We start from the raw sequence: 14,390 nt of genomic DNA on the forward strand, positions 1-14,390 counted from the left end.
TATTTATAGATTAGGGAGCAGGCAGGACAATCCTACCATGAAACTAAAATGAACCTTACAGAGGCTGGATTTCCAAAAGTGCAAGGAGAGACTGATTCGGGCATTGATGCATTGAAGGCAAAATTGCCTATCCATTAAGACTTGTATCTAGCGTGTGTAATTCTGAATTAAGTGCACAGACACCCTTCTAGGAGTGTTCTTTGACTCTGAATAAACTCTGAATCCATTACTCAAAGGCCCCTCCAACTCACTCGGCATGTGTCTTGGAATCTACGAGGTTAACAAGTAAACAACAGTGTTGTTGACATTTTTAACAACAAAAGCAACACCAGTCCAGGAAACTCAAGCCACGAAAAACCCCCTCATATAAACAGATGCAAGAATGATCAACACTTTTCCTGCTCCAGAGGCACATAAAACAACCAGATTTTCAAGCCCAGAGTGGGCCGGACAGGATGACACTGTGAGAATGATTGAGCCCTGTAGTTCCCACCACTACAACAGGAGAAGTGAGAAGAGATCCCGGGAACATGCAGATGTGACAGAGGGAGTATTAACCAAAGGAGACAGAATAGATCTGAGGATAGTTTGCTTCCACTGAGAAACCAGTAATTCTTTAGACAATGCCATGTATTTCTGCTACAAAAGACCAAGATGGGCCACCTGGGCTAGATGAAGGAGCTTACCTCTAATGGGTAAGAATTCCATCACATCAGGACTTCTAACCACATCTTTTCATAGACTAAACCATAACAACAAACTAAAGTACAAACTGTGAGTTATGTAGACTGATCACCCATCACGAAATTTTAAGAAATAAATCTGCATATGGACTATTAAACTGGCCATTTTGGACAGACACAGCATCTTTCTTATTTTAGATATAGGTAAATATAACACTTAAATATTTAAAGTACAGAACTTCTGCAACAATTTCACAGAATCACAGAATCACTAAGGTTGGAAAAGACCTGTAAGATCATCAAGTCCAACCATAAAAAAAAAAAAAAAAAAAAAACCACCCACAAACCACAAAACACACCACAACCCACACCAAAACAACCCACCCACACTACACAGCACCATGCCCATCAAGCCACATCCCACAATGCCACATCCACACGCTCCTTGAATACCTCCAGAGAGGGTGACTCTACCACCTCCCTGGGCAGCCTGTTCCAATGTTTCACTACTCTCTCAGTAAAGAATTTTTTCCCAATATCCAGCCTGAACCTCCCCTGGCGCAACTTGAGGCCATTTCCTCTAGTCCTGTCACTAGTCTCTTGGGAGAAGAGACCAACACCCACCTCTCTGCAACCCCCTTTCAGGTAGTTATAGAGAGCGATAAGGTCTCCCCTGAGGCTCCTCTTCTCCAGACTGAACAACCCCAGTTCCCTCAGCCGCTCCTCCTTAAGACTTGTGCTCCAGACCCCTCACCAGCTTCGTTGCCCTTCTCTGGACACGCTCCAGCACCTCAGTGTCGTTCTTGTAGTGAGGGGCCCAAAAGTGAACACAGTATTCGAGGTGCGGCTTCACCAGCACCAAGTACAGGGGCACGATCACCTCCCTACTCCTGCTGGCCACACTATTCCTGATACAGGCCAGGATGCCGTTGGCCTTCTTGGCCACCTGGGCACACTGCTGGCTCATGTTCAGCCGGCTGTCTCTAAAAAAGAGATTAGAAATTAGAGACAAATTTTTACAGAACTTGTGAGTGTTCAACAATGCAAAATTAGCTTTGCATTAGCTTTTCAGATTTTAGCAATAAAATAGAAAATAATGAAATAGTAAGGGGAAGCTATCTTCATAATTGATCACTTTTATATGACTTCCTGGAGCACTAACATCAATTATGCTTGTATGTCAAAACAATGTTGGCCCACTGCCAGCGAAGATTCAGATCAGGGCCACTGATTCATTCATTTATTCCTTTTTGGAAATCACTGAATGGTACAGTCAACTTTTGGTTGTTAAACACAAATACTATACTACGAAGTTTGATGAATGAAAAGCCAGCATGTCTTTGTTGTACATATAAGTAAAAGGGAAAATGCGTGTATTTTAACTTGCTTCATTTTGAGTCTGCAGCCACCTGTAAGGGTAGTATTGACTGGCTACTGTTAGTAGAGTCTATTGCATAATAGGTGATTTCTAATTATCAAGGTATGATATAACAAGGTACGTACTCATCCAGAGGCCTTTATTTTTATTTCAGTCTCACGTATGTAATGTTTTATTAAGGAACCATTCAAAAGTATTATGTTGTTGATAAAAATTGACATGGCTTTCAGTATTTTATGGTATAAATAACATTTCTTTTCCTTAGCTACTTGACAGTGCTTTTCCATTTACAGCAGATTGGGTGCTTCTTGCTGTGTAATACATTGTTGCATATGAAAAACCCCTATCAAAACAGGATATCCAAGGTAATCCTTTATCTTACGAACACGAAAACATGGTACATACTCCTAAGTAAAGGGAATGGCCTTAGATGCCAGTGCTGGCTTAGCGTCTTGCATCAGTGAGCCTGACCCTCATATAAACAACAGTCCATTGGGAGGCTGTTTACTACAGATCTATTCGAAACCTTGTCAATAACTTACTTGTGCTTTTGATAATTCTGTATTCGGTTGCCAGGAGACTTGTGTTCCTGACGAGATAAAATGAACAGGAAATCCTCTATAGCCTTGCCACTTTTTCACTAGTAAATAAAAATCAGAACAACTGTTACAAAATACTAGGTACTGTAAACAGAAGAGAGGAAAAAAAGACAAGCATTGCATATTTTAAATAAAGCAACATACAGCCCTTTTTGCCCTCTCCAATTATAAGAGGATAAAAGATCACCTTTATGAAGTAGAATGACCGGATTTTGTGGAACGTGGCTGTTTTGGCTCCAAGGTATTTGTAGCGTTAGAGTATCAGAGCCAGGATACAGCTGCCTTGTGACTAAGACGTCGTTCACTGAATAAGTGCTATCCAATCCCTCGACGTCACCAGACATCTGTTTCCTGTTTTCATTCTTTCTTTCACTGTTATCATTTTATCCAAGTTACCCTTTCACCTGAAAACCATTTAGAAACCTACAGAAACCAGCGCGTGCACGCGTGTGCATATCAAAGAAGTTGATTTCGAAAAAAATTGCTGAGAGCAATTTGTTCATTTTAATACAAAGAGCAGGAGTGGAAACAAAGTTGCCTACCCCCCTCTTCTCCTCCCAAAAATACACAATGATACATAAACACTTTTGTCTTCTGGTCTTCACTAATATGACTAACTTCCTTCTTTGCTTCCAGTTAAGTAGCTTTCCTGTTGAGTACCACCACCTCCACAAAATACAATTGTGAATCGATTCATAAAAACAGAAACATTATGGCACAAATAAGGGAAGGCAATAAATACTCTTCCCCCCCTTCAACTCCTTCCCAAATGGAGGCAGTAGTATTGTAATAACAAAAAGAAAAAAAAAAAGTTAAAAAAAAGTATTGCTTGTCATTTAAGTTTCTAAACCAACAATCATCAGGATGCAGAACAGGATACATCTAAAGTGAGAAAGTTATTTACTTCACATTCAAGTTAACACTAGCTATACTTTTTTTGGCACATGGTATTATTCTTAATGTGCCAAAAAAGTGTTGTGCACCTTATAAAATATGAATGTTAACGCCACTAAGATCAAATTCCTGCTATTCATAATCCAATTTTATATCGGTGTTGTTTTGCTATGTTTCACCTATACTTAAACTACAAGTCAGGAGAATGACCACTACTGATAGCATCTAACACACATTAACAACAGACAATAGAAGCTGAAGAGTAAGTTGTCAAAAATCAGTGACTTTCCATTGTTCATCTCTGGATTTCAGATTATTTAATCAGCATAAGAATAAAAGACTTGTTTTATTTTGTTTTGTGATTACAGATGCAGTTTGCTGAGCGAAGCAATAATCTGGGCTGGTTGACAAACACCACCACCAAAAAAAAAACTTATCTGGTGTCGTCCCCCACCCCTTGAGGCATATAAGTGAAATACAGGTTTATACAGGAGAAACAGGAGATTCTGGCACTCAGAGGGCTTCCCCTAGGAGATGGAATGGTTTGGCTACAGGAAACTATAAGCAGCATTTCCAGAGGCACATAAAAATTGGAAAGCAAGACTTGTGTTCTGTTTTTCCGGACTGTTTCCTGCATCCTAATAACCAAGTTATCCCTGTTTTAAAGCCAAATTCAGCTTCCATTAAAGTTCATGTAATTATGAAGCATCTCATTTAACTTCTGAGGAGTCAGATCAAGTTCTGATAGATTAACTTAGTCTCCTCTCTCATCTTCAAATGCCCAATCCTAAACTTCTCTATGAAACCTAGAATACTCTTGCATAGTAATAGTATTCTGGAGAGATTGATGAAAGAAACATTTGTTGGAAAATATTTTTCAAGATTGTATCCAGTTGGTGTGATTAAAATACTGTTTCCCATAAAAATAATGTGTTCACAACTTTTCACAATATCTAAATTAATGTGTCCAGTCACATATGCAATCTGTGATAAAGCTGAAAACTGCACCCTAACTGTTTGCTTTGTCTGTCACATCCCCATCCTTCATGATCTACTGTCACTGTCTAATGTTCATTGACTCTGGATTCTGCTATGCATTTTTATTAGTGACATTACATTTGTGTCTGGACAAGTTTTAAATTGTTTGAATAATAAAAGCCATTGATTTATGCTATTTATTTTTTTAATTTAGATAGAAAGTTCTTTTAAACTGCACACCCTGCCTTTCTTAATTCCATCTGAAGGAGTAAGACAAAGATCAAGACCTCTCAAGCTCTGGTGCTATCGATGACAGCAGCAAAATCCAAAACATTGCTATGGAATTGAAGACGTTAATGAATTCTTCTGTACCTTGTTATTTCTGTTTGTTTTTAATTTTCCCCATCCAAAAAATAGATTGTCTACCTCTTAGAGGTATTCAAGATACCTTTTTTAAAACATAAAATATAATGCTTTGTAATATGATTGGACTAATATTAGTTTTGTACGGCCATGTTTCTGACTTTTAAATTGAGGGGGGGGGAAATTTAAACTAATTATTAAGTCAAGTTACTCTTTGGAATCGTCCTCTGAAATAAAGGCAACATCAGAACATTTTGTCTGAAAAAATAACTGGCAAATCATTGCAACAGAAAGTGCCTGAACACACACTGTTTCCAAATGTTAAGACTTTTCATACACTGTATTATGACAATAAAAAAAGTTGAGAGCTACACCAGAAGATTACATAAACAAAAATTTATGTTTTGTCTAGTATAACAGGAGTCTTAAAAAAAACAAACACCATTTCGTTCCATTATTTCATACCCAGATGTTTCCTGTACACCTGCAGTTGTCTCCAGTCCTGAATTCATGAGCTATAGTATTTTAACAGCCTCTCATCAGTCGGTTTTAGAATTTTCTTGTCTGCCATGTTTACGATCCATCCTGGAGCAAGACCAAAAAATATCTGTCTAGGATCCTTGCGTGTGCTTAACATTTTGAAGAGTTCATCCTTAGCTATGTCTGGTAAGATATAACCATATTTCTTGGCAAGTTCAAGCCGGGCTTCTGCAACCTTAGCTGGATCTGCCAGGTACCCACGATTCCTGGCATCTGTGTAGTAACGGACTAGATCTTCAGGTGGAAGCATTCGCTTTGGAATAGGCTGGCCACGCAGAAAAAATACTACTGGCTTACACAAAATTTCTGTGGGCAAACATGAGAGAAAATTAGATACTATGCTTTATAATACATATTTGAAGACATTAAATGACACCTTCTTATTTAGTATTTCATGCTAAATAAATTATTAAAAACTTATTAAAAAGTATCAAGCAAAAAACCAAATCTTAAGAATATTCTTGTTCAGAATGAGATAGTGTTTTACAAGTTCCACTTAATCAAACAAACAACTCTGTTTTAACCGATACTTATAGTGACAATCTGGATGAATCATTACTTCTAATACATTTAGAATGCCTACTTTGGAAAGATACAATAACTAAGCTAGATGTCACCATTTATTTAAAGGCCTGACTCCAGGTTAGAAGCAATGCATTTGCATGGCTATTTACACATTGTACCAACAAATGTAAAATTTCGTTTTTCTGTAAGTATTTTAAATAAAGAATCAATGGCATGAACACCTGTTTAATCATTTGTGAGACCATCCTCTCCTCCTCAAGTTGTACTAAATTTGGCAAATTACATTCCAGATCCTTTTAACCTTAATATTTTGATTATTTTCTGGATTGAAAAAAATAACTTGTATCGCTCCAGGGTAACATATTTTGCACACTAAAAATGTCTATTCCTCTTGTTCTCAGCCTCATTCACACATGAAAGCTCCATTACTGTCAATAAAAACTGCATGAATGAATATTAGGCAGGATGCAGCCTCAAGCAAAGCAAAGCCTCATTCTTCAGTGAAAGTGTTCTGAGAACAATAGCCATTTTGACTGGAACGATTCTGAGATTCTGTAATTTAGTTATTTCCTCACTTTAACTGGAGAAATATTTTAAATTAAAAATATAAACATCCACGGTGCTTTTTAAATCGAATTTTTTTCCTTACTTTTCTTAGGGTTATTAAACATGAGGAAAAGTTAGAAGACAAAAATTCGAAGAAACAATCTTTTCTTAGTTCCTCTGTTTACAAAGATACTTGGACTTCTTTAACTGGCTGATTGGTAAATGACTACTAACAGTGGTAGGGCTAAACAGGTGAACAGTCAAAAAAAGCTAAACTGAGGATGCATTACAGTTCAACATTTGTATAACAATGTGTTGTTGAAGCTTTTAGAATAGAGGAAGTGGATAATTTTCCAGTAAGAACTATGTTTGAAACTTTGATTTGGATCATTTAATCTTCACACATTTAAAAAAAAAAAAAAAGGTCAGAAATTAAGATAAATTCTTACCCAAACTCCTTGGATCGTAGAATGATGTTGTTACAACACCTCCATTTTTTTCTATGGTTGCAATTGCTAATTCAGATGCCCTCTGCACTTCAATATTTACTTTTGCTGAAAAGATATCAGCACCCTGTAAATTTCAACACATATTAGAGTAACATTAAAATGAGTATTTTAGGACATGCATTTATTATTCTTCTCTGCAAAGCTGTAAGAAACATTAAATCCTGCAAAATATTATGATATGTCTGTTCCCTGCACCAAGACAGGTAAACAAATTGCTCTCACTCAGTCACCTGAGTTGAATGAAAAAAGTTTGCCTGTCCAAAATATTCATACATTTCTTCCAGTACATTCTAGTCTTCTGTTATAAAAGACTTGTTCAACCTCTTGTTATGTGCTCCTTGACTATTATTTTTGTAGTCTCTCAGGTCTTAAAACATCATCCTGGGTTTGTTGGTTTTTTTTTTTTTTTTTTGCTAACACACAGTGCCCTCTGGTGGATTTATTACCACAAAAGTCACACGGCAAACTACTTTAGAAAAGCAAAGATGCTTCCAAAACATGGGAAGGACAATCCGACAGCCTGGCGTGGAAAAACTGAAAACCCAAAACTGTATACTGCCTGAAGTAACAAGTGTCTTGTATGCATACCTCCTCCACCAGCTGGACACCATAATCCCTTTTGAGAGGTTGCACTGTTACACCTCTGGCATTAGTGAGCTGTGTTAAGTCAATCGGTTGCGTGGGGTCAACTCTACCCAAATCAATCAGGTACTGCAGCCTCTGAAGACTGAGCGGTTGATACTGACGTCTGCGGCTGGGGAGAGGAAAACAAAAAAAGCCAAACAAAACAATGAGAAATTTACAAAATTGAAGCTTTAATAGCAACAGGTCAACTGAGATACAGCACACTGTATTACATTTTCTACCTACTCCAAAAACTACCAAGTAAATATTTAAACCAGACCCATCAATAAGCCAAAATGTTAAGTTCAATTTAATGCAAATACAAGCCCTAGTTACAGCCCAAGACTCCATTATGCATTCAGGTTTGCTCACACACCCCCACCTCCAATATGATGTTGATCATCTTGCCGTTGCTGAGCTCAATTTACTCCAGAATATCTCTCTACCTGCTGATTGATTTAAGGAAGCAAAAAGAGATGAAGTTGTTGAAGTGTCAGCATTTCTTGGTAAGCCAAGAAGATTCTAAATAACTACCATCTTCAAAGTGAATCCAGCTTGTTAGCTTCACTGATACATTCACAAAATCTGACAAAAAAAATACAGTCAAAACCAAATATACTCTCCTCTCCCATAGAAATTTAGTCAAAGACTATAGCCAAACCCCATATGTGCTCCTGCATAGCTTGCCTATATCCAACAAGATTTTTTAGTCCATTACCAATGTACCCAACCTCTCACAAGTACTGAATGGAATCTTCCTCAAAATACCACCAGAGAAAGAAATATTGTTAAAATATGCATTAACCCATATCCCCAAAGGAAGCTGGAATATTTTGTCAATAGCCATCAGCTTCAGCAGAATCCACCTTTGCATTTTAGGACATTGTAACTTTACTATACAAACCAATCCTTAGAATAGCTTTCCCGATCCCAGTGTCTATGCCTACTGCATACCATTTATGCGGATGCTCAAAGCTTTCTCAATACAATCAGTTTAACCACTGCTACTGGAAATCTGTGAGTGGTAGCAAAAAAACTGAGAAGCTTATCTTTGTTATTGGCAAGCCAAGTAAGACAAGACAAGCAACAGAATTTGCACTGTCAGAGAGTTCCAAACAGAGCAGAAGTTCAGGTAGAGGAACACCACTGCAGACCGAAAGAAGAGTGAGGCAAAGGTAAACAGGCAGAGACATTGTTCAGCATACTCCCATCCTGCCACCATAGTATCTCTCAAGTGTGCTTACAACGTTCACTAACAAAACGTTTACAATAGCCTGGCATTGAAATTTTGCCAACACTGAAAAGAAATTACAGAGTACTTTTGTTGTTTCCACGTGCTGTCAGATGCAGTTAAAAACAGCAAGACCCTATTAATTTCTTGTCACTGCAGAAACTTGGATTTTTGTTGTTGGCTATTCATGAACTTGTGACCACTGTTAACAGAAGCAGCTCAGTGCCTGCATTCTGCTGCATTTCCTTTGTGGGACTGCAGATATACACTGTGTCTTCAGCTATCAAAAGTGCTTCTCATTTACTCTTATCATAAGTTAAGCAAACAGGAGGAAATGACAGTACTTGGAAATACAGTTTGAATCATACTTCAAAACTAGTAAGACTGACAGAGAAAACCTTTGACAATTAGGACAGTCCTTTCATCCTTGAACTGTCTGCTCAGTGTGGCACATTTTTGTTACTATGGCCTATGACAACTTCTGTATCCATACTATGCTTTCATGACCATACCTAAAAGCAGCAAAATGGTTAGTGACCAAGGTAATATACATGCCATCTTAGGAAACAAAACCAGCTTTAAACCACCAACAGCAAAACCCAAACAAAAAATATTGTAGTTGTCAATATAGTGAAGGAAATTAATAAAACACTAGCATACAGATCTCCAGCTAAAAGCAATGACTGGTTAGAAGAATCATTTTAAACATTAAAAAACTCAAAGAAGGACATAGCACAAACAAGCACAATGTGAAAAGGGGACAGAAGTGTCAAACAAGGTAGAATGTCTCAAGAGAACAATTGTAAAAGATGACTTAGCAGCTTCATCCAGCAGATCTGATATTAAAGAGATCCTATTAAGATCCTCTGTGGAACAGATGGAGTGCAGACAGACAAAGACTACTTTTTTTAGCTGTGCAGCACTGTAAAGTCATGAAGAGAAGCAGAATTGTTTGGCTAGCAGCAGATCAGAGCTTCAGGTGAATAAAGCAAAAAGAAATAACCAAGTAATGCTTTGGATTAAACTTCCATGCCTAACATCCTCACTTGAGTCAATGGGACTGTTCCCCGTCAGTTCAACAGGTTATCTGCTGTGCAGACAGGCAAAGGGAGAAACAAGCATGCATGGAGGAGCTGTGTCAGGGGAGAAATGCACTCAGCTGTAGGAGGAAGGGTAACCCGCTACATCTAAGGGATTATGCAAATAAAAGGGCAAATAAGCAGAGGTGTAAGATAACAGAAAATAAACAAATTCATTAAAAAAATAATCTCACAAGAAATCTTTACCAGATCCTGCTGGTAAAGAAGTTAACAATCTGAGAGGAACATCTCATTTTCAGTTAGACCTGTTTTGACATATTAGATCCTGGCTTCAGGAGAAAGACCAAGAAAAGCAGACAATGATTAATTTCTGAGTAAATGTGAAGAAACTTACCTATGTCCCTCATTAAACCCATATTTTGGTATGGCCAAATAAAATGGAGTTTGACCACCCTCAAAGCCTAATCGGGGCCGATTTCCTCTTTGTCTTTCTCCTTTGTGACCTCGACCACACTTCCTACCTCCGTATCTTCCACGGCCGCGTCTTCTCTCCTTGAAAACAATCAATGATACATTTAGTCAACTACTTTGGACATAAGTATCTATGAAACATAAGATTTCAGAGATATAAACAAATGAGGAAAATGCTGATTCTTGAGGAAAAATTAATAGATAGCTCTTTTCTAATAGGAAAAATAGTCAGAAAAGCAGTTAATGTGATTTTTGCAGAGCACAGCTCCAGGCAGGCACCACAAATAGTCTGAAAGTTTACATGAACACTTATTGTGATAAAAGGAATACTAGTATTTAATCCCACCTCTTATGCCCTGCACTCTCCAAGTTAGAGAATTTTCCTGAATTAACTATTGATATTTCCTCCTATTTCATGAGAAAGTTGCTCAGTGCTCAGAAGTTTCTGACCACTGACAATGAAAAAAAAGAAATTAAGAAAAAAAAAACCCAGTTCTACTTCAAGGGGCAGGGGAACAGACTGCATACACTATGCACACACATAATTTCTTTCATGGACTCAGACTTTCTAAAGAGTCTGCAACTCTTGCAATTTCTGACTACAAATCAAAAGAGAAGATTTTAATTTGAAAAATAATAAAGGTTTAAAATACTACTGAGATACTAAGCTATTAGTTTCCTGAGCACTTTAAATTAGCATTGCAGGCATAAGTAGCAGTTCAACAACCTTCCTGCACTCACCTCCTGCTTGTGCCAGCAGAAGCACTTTCACAGCTAAATGGTGAACGGGGTCAAAGACATAAGCAAAGGTAAAGTTTTTTGCTTTTTTTTTTTTTTTTGTATTTCTTTTTAAATTTAAAATCCAGGTCAGTTGCATCATTCAGTACAATTCATGGGTATGCAAATATCTATAGGATTACAAGACAGGCAGTAAGCAAGGGTGGAAATGAGCAGCTGGGAGGGACCTCTATTAAATGAAGTAGTGCCAGCTCACTCTGACCTAACTAATAAAGTTTTCTTTGTAAAGTGACTTCATTTAATTCATATACTGAAGAATTTGCAGCACTAAGGCTCACTTTGATTTCTTCATGCTTTGTCAGGGATAAGACAGAGCCACAAGCTTCAGAATCCCTGCTGCCGTGCTGCACAGGGTAGAGTTCACTGTTCAGCTCCAAGAAGCATGATCATATCTGTGCTTTGCTTTCATGAATCCATTTGATCTTACAAAGTTTTTCGCATTTAAGCTAACATTCACTGGAGCGTGAATGCACGTGGAAGGAGCAATGTCATGCTGCTAACTAGTCTCATATCTGCACAACACAATTCACATATTTGCTATTTTCCATTGTGTTCCTCAATGTGAATCAGCCAGGCTGCAAGACGTGTAAAGCAGCACATTCTAAATAGTATTTGTGCTGCTTATAAGCTAACTCTGGTTAAGTCACGGCATAGTCACTTTTGGATCAATAATAATGTAAATAATGCATTATTAAAGAGACTACAGTAAGCCTCTTCAATTTCTCATTTTTTTGTATTCAACACTCAGATAGCCAGATTTCAAGCATCCCTCATGCTACAGATCACTCTATGCAGTTAGACTGCAGCACAGAATACTGAGTAAAACTCAGGTCTGAAAATTGCTCATTACATCATGGTACTTGACTATTAGCCTAACAAAGACATAAAATTTGATGGTTTATGCTTTTTGTTGTGTCTTTACGTTTTCCAAAGTTATGGAGCACTTAATATGCACTGAAACATTAGTAGAAAAGTTGGTACGGACATACATCAGAAGATAATATATTTGAAACTTCATCTGACCTAAGATGCAGAGCTTACTTGTATTAATACTAAATAGTATAGAGTTCAAGTGCAGTTTCATGCTAGACTAGACTACCCCTACCGCCAAAGGAAGATGACTTGTCACCAGCCCACACGCTATGCTGCTTTACTCACAGCACCTCTTGTGCTGACACAAGCAGTTGCGTGGCTCTGCGTTGGACAGGTCAGGGGATCTAGAGATGAAAACTAATTTTTGACTACCTAGTTTTCAGCTGTTTGAGTTCCCTGCTCTGGCTCACCGCACAACCTCTAGCAGCAGCACAAAACATACAGTGGGTGTGAGCACCTGGAAGCAAGGCAAGGACACAGCTAGCCCACCCTTTCCGGCAGTTGCCTGTACACACACACACCAGTTTACATGGTGACTTTAGTTAACACAAGTACACCAACATCTGGTCACAAATGGAATGTAAACAGTACGCTGACCAGATTTTAGATTGTCAGAGGAGCCAATCAAAACTCTTTTTTTTTTTTTTCCCCTGCAACTTCTGTTTGTGAAATCAAATGCTCTTAACTCTGCTTATTTGAGAACTTGATTGATCACAGAATAAGGTTGTCAGACACCAAAAGAAAAATACCAGAGAAACAGAGCTGAGGTCACTTGTACAAACTCTAACTGAAGGCAAACAGTTAGCAGTAACATGGGGAAAAATGCTCATTTCTTATGCAGAGTTGCAAGTACTTGCTGAAGACCCAGTGAGCATACAAAAATTTCTACTTTCAAGATAGGCGTTTTCCTAAACCCAACAGCTACCTTGAAAAACAAAAAGTCGTGACACCAGAGACCAGCAGGAAAGCATCAGTTCTAGTTAACCTCAAGTTCAGACTATCTCACAAATTCTGGATGCTAAGCCTGAAAACACCATTTGGGAGCCTGGATTACTTTGAAAACCTTAAGAATCACCACTCCAGCCCTGTAGAGGACTGCTTCTTCCAGCTCCGCTTCACCCTGGAGAACTCCAACAGCTGCAGGGGGGAAGAATTTCCATTCTCTTGTCTTGTCACAGGTCTAAGGGGTTACAACTATGCAGCACTCACCAGCTCTGTAGGCATCTCTACGGAGCCTTGAGCACTGACAGGGCAGTACCACTTGGTGCTCCCTATCAGTTCTCTATTCCTATGACTTTAGCCCTTGAACCTTATCGCCCTGTTCACTGATATTTCCCCCAAACCCAAAAGTGGTTTTCTTCGTAGTTTCTTTTCCTTACTTCTCTATCACTTTATAAGGAGACGGGGATGAGAACATTTAGTTTTGTTTTCGAGAAATCAATAGTAACAAAAGTGCTGGCTGGCATCTCGTTCCTTTTCTTTTTAAGCCTTTTAGCCTTCTCTTTTTAAATTTATTACCCCATACCATAAACACTTGGAATTCCACATTTTTTTTACTGTTTCCGCCCATCCCCCAACGAGGGCCCTGAGGTTTAGCTAGGGCCACTCATCAGCCTGTTCTCTATGAGGACAGACACACACACTGGCTACAAGATATGCAAAAGGCAAGAACAGGGCCAACACACACAACACTGCCACCCACTGCTCTACCTTCCCATGTCCATTATAGCCAGCCTGCTCTCCTGGGCCTGCCACTGCCTTCCCAAAGGCTTTATGACCAGCTCTCGAGGCAAAGGCCACCAGGGCCGGGCGTGCCCGCTGCCGAGGCAGAGTCCTACCGCCGGAGAGAAAGCATGCCCGCGACCTACGTGACAAGCTGCAAGCACTCACCCGCTTTTTGGAGCCTGGGCTGGGCCTTAGGTTAGCCAGACTGACCCTGGGCAGGGATCGCAACAGCTCCAGGGCCCTAATCCCGCCATTCCCGCTCATGTCCGCTCACCTCCCAAGGGCGGCAACGACGCTCGCCCGGGCGCACTGCTTTACGGCAGAACCGTAAACCGCGCCTCCCGCGCCTTCCCAACAGTGTCGCGCAACAACGGCTGCCAGCGGGGCGGGGCGAAGGCGGAAAAGGGGGTTGGTCCTGCGGCTTTAGCCGAATCTGCGGCACCCAGGGCGGGCCAGGCCCGGCCAGGCCCAGGCCCGGCCCCGGCCCCAGGCGGCGAACGTCGTCCGGTGATTCACCCGCGCCCGAAGCGCAGAGCGGGGAGAAGCGCGGCGTGCCCGGGCGGGACAGCCGGGGAGAGCGGGGCCGCCGTGCCGCCGCCGGCTAAAGCGCCCT

At 39.7% G+C, this 14,390-nt stretch overlaps 1 protein-coding gene across 2 annotated transcripts; it reads right to left on the minus strand.

Annotated features, from left to right (window-relative positions):
* Positions 1–2,183: 2,183 nt before the first annotated feature.
* On the minus strand, positions 2,184–14,058 carry MRPL15 (mitochondrial ribosomal protein L15). Of its 2 annotated transcripts, none has more exons than XM_059815499.1 (5): positions 13,943–14,058; positions 10,305–10,459; positions 7,604–7,769; positions 6,956–7,079; positions 2,184–5,741 (listed from the first exon to the last, which is right to left on the minus strand). In XM_059815499.1, the coding sequence occupies exons 1-5, from the start codon at positions 14,039–14,041 to the stop codon at positions 5,404–5,406; spliced, it is 882 nt and encodes a 293-aa protein (XP_059671482.1). In that variant the 5' UTR covers positions 14,042–14,058; the 3' UTR covers positions 2,184–5,403. The 2 variants fall into 2 exon arrangements, with proteins under 2 accessions (XP_059671482.1, XP_059671481.1); XM_059815498.1 differs by having other exon boundaries at positions 10,305–10,462.
* Between the last annotated feature and the right edge of the window lie 332 nt (positions 14,059–14,390).

The sequence above is a fragment of the Gavia stellata genome, chromosome 3, assembly GCF_030936135.1.
Source record: "Gavia stellata isolate bGavSte3 chromosome 3, bGavSte3.hap2, whole genome shotgun sequence".
Taxonomy (NCBI): domain Eukaryota; kingdom Metazoa; phylum Chordata; class Aves; order Gaviiformes; family Gaviidae; genus Gavia; species Gavia stellata.

What these genes read in the sequence shown, in the direction of transcription:
- MRPL15 (XM_059815498.1), bottom strand. Translation starts at nt 14,041, where the DNA reads ATGAGCGGGAATGGCGGGATTAGGGCCCTGGAGCTGTTGCGATCCCTG. An exon ending in GTGTCCAGCTGGTGGAGGAG is followed by an intron (nt 7,080 to 7,603) that starts GTATGCATACAA and finishes TGAAATTTACAG; the next exon opens with GGTGCTGATATCTTTTCAGC. An exon ending in CTACGATCCAAGGAGTTTGG is followed by an intron (nt 5,742 to 6,955) that starts GTAAGAATTTAT and finishes GTTTGCCCACAG; the next exon opens with AAATTTTGTGTAAGCCAGTA.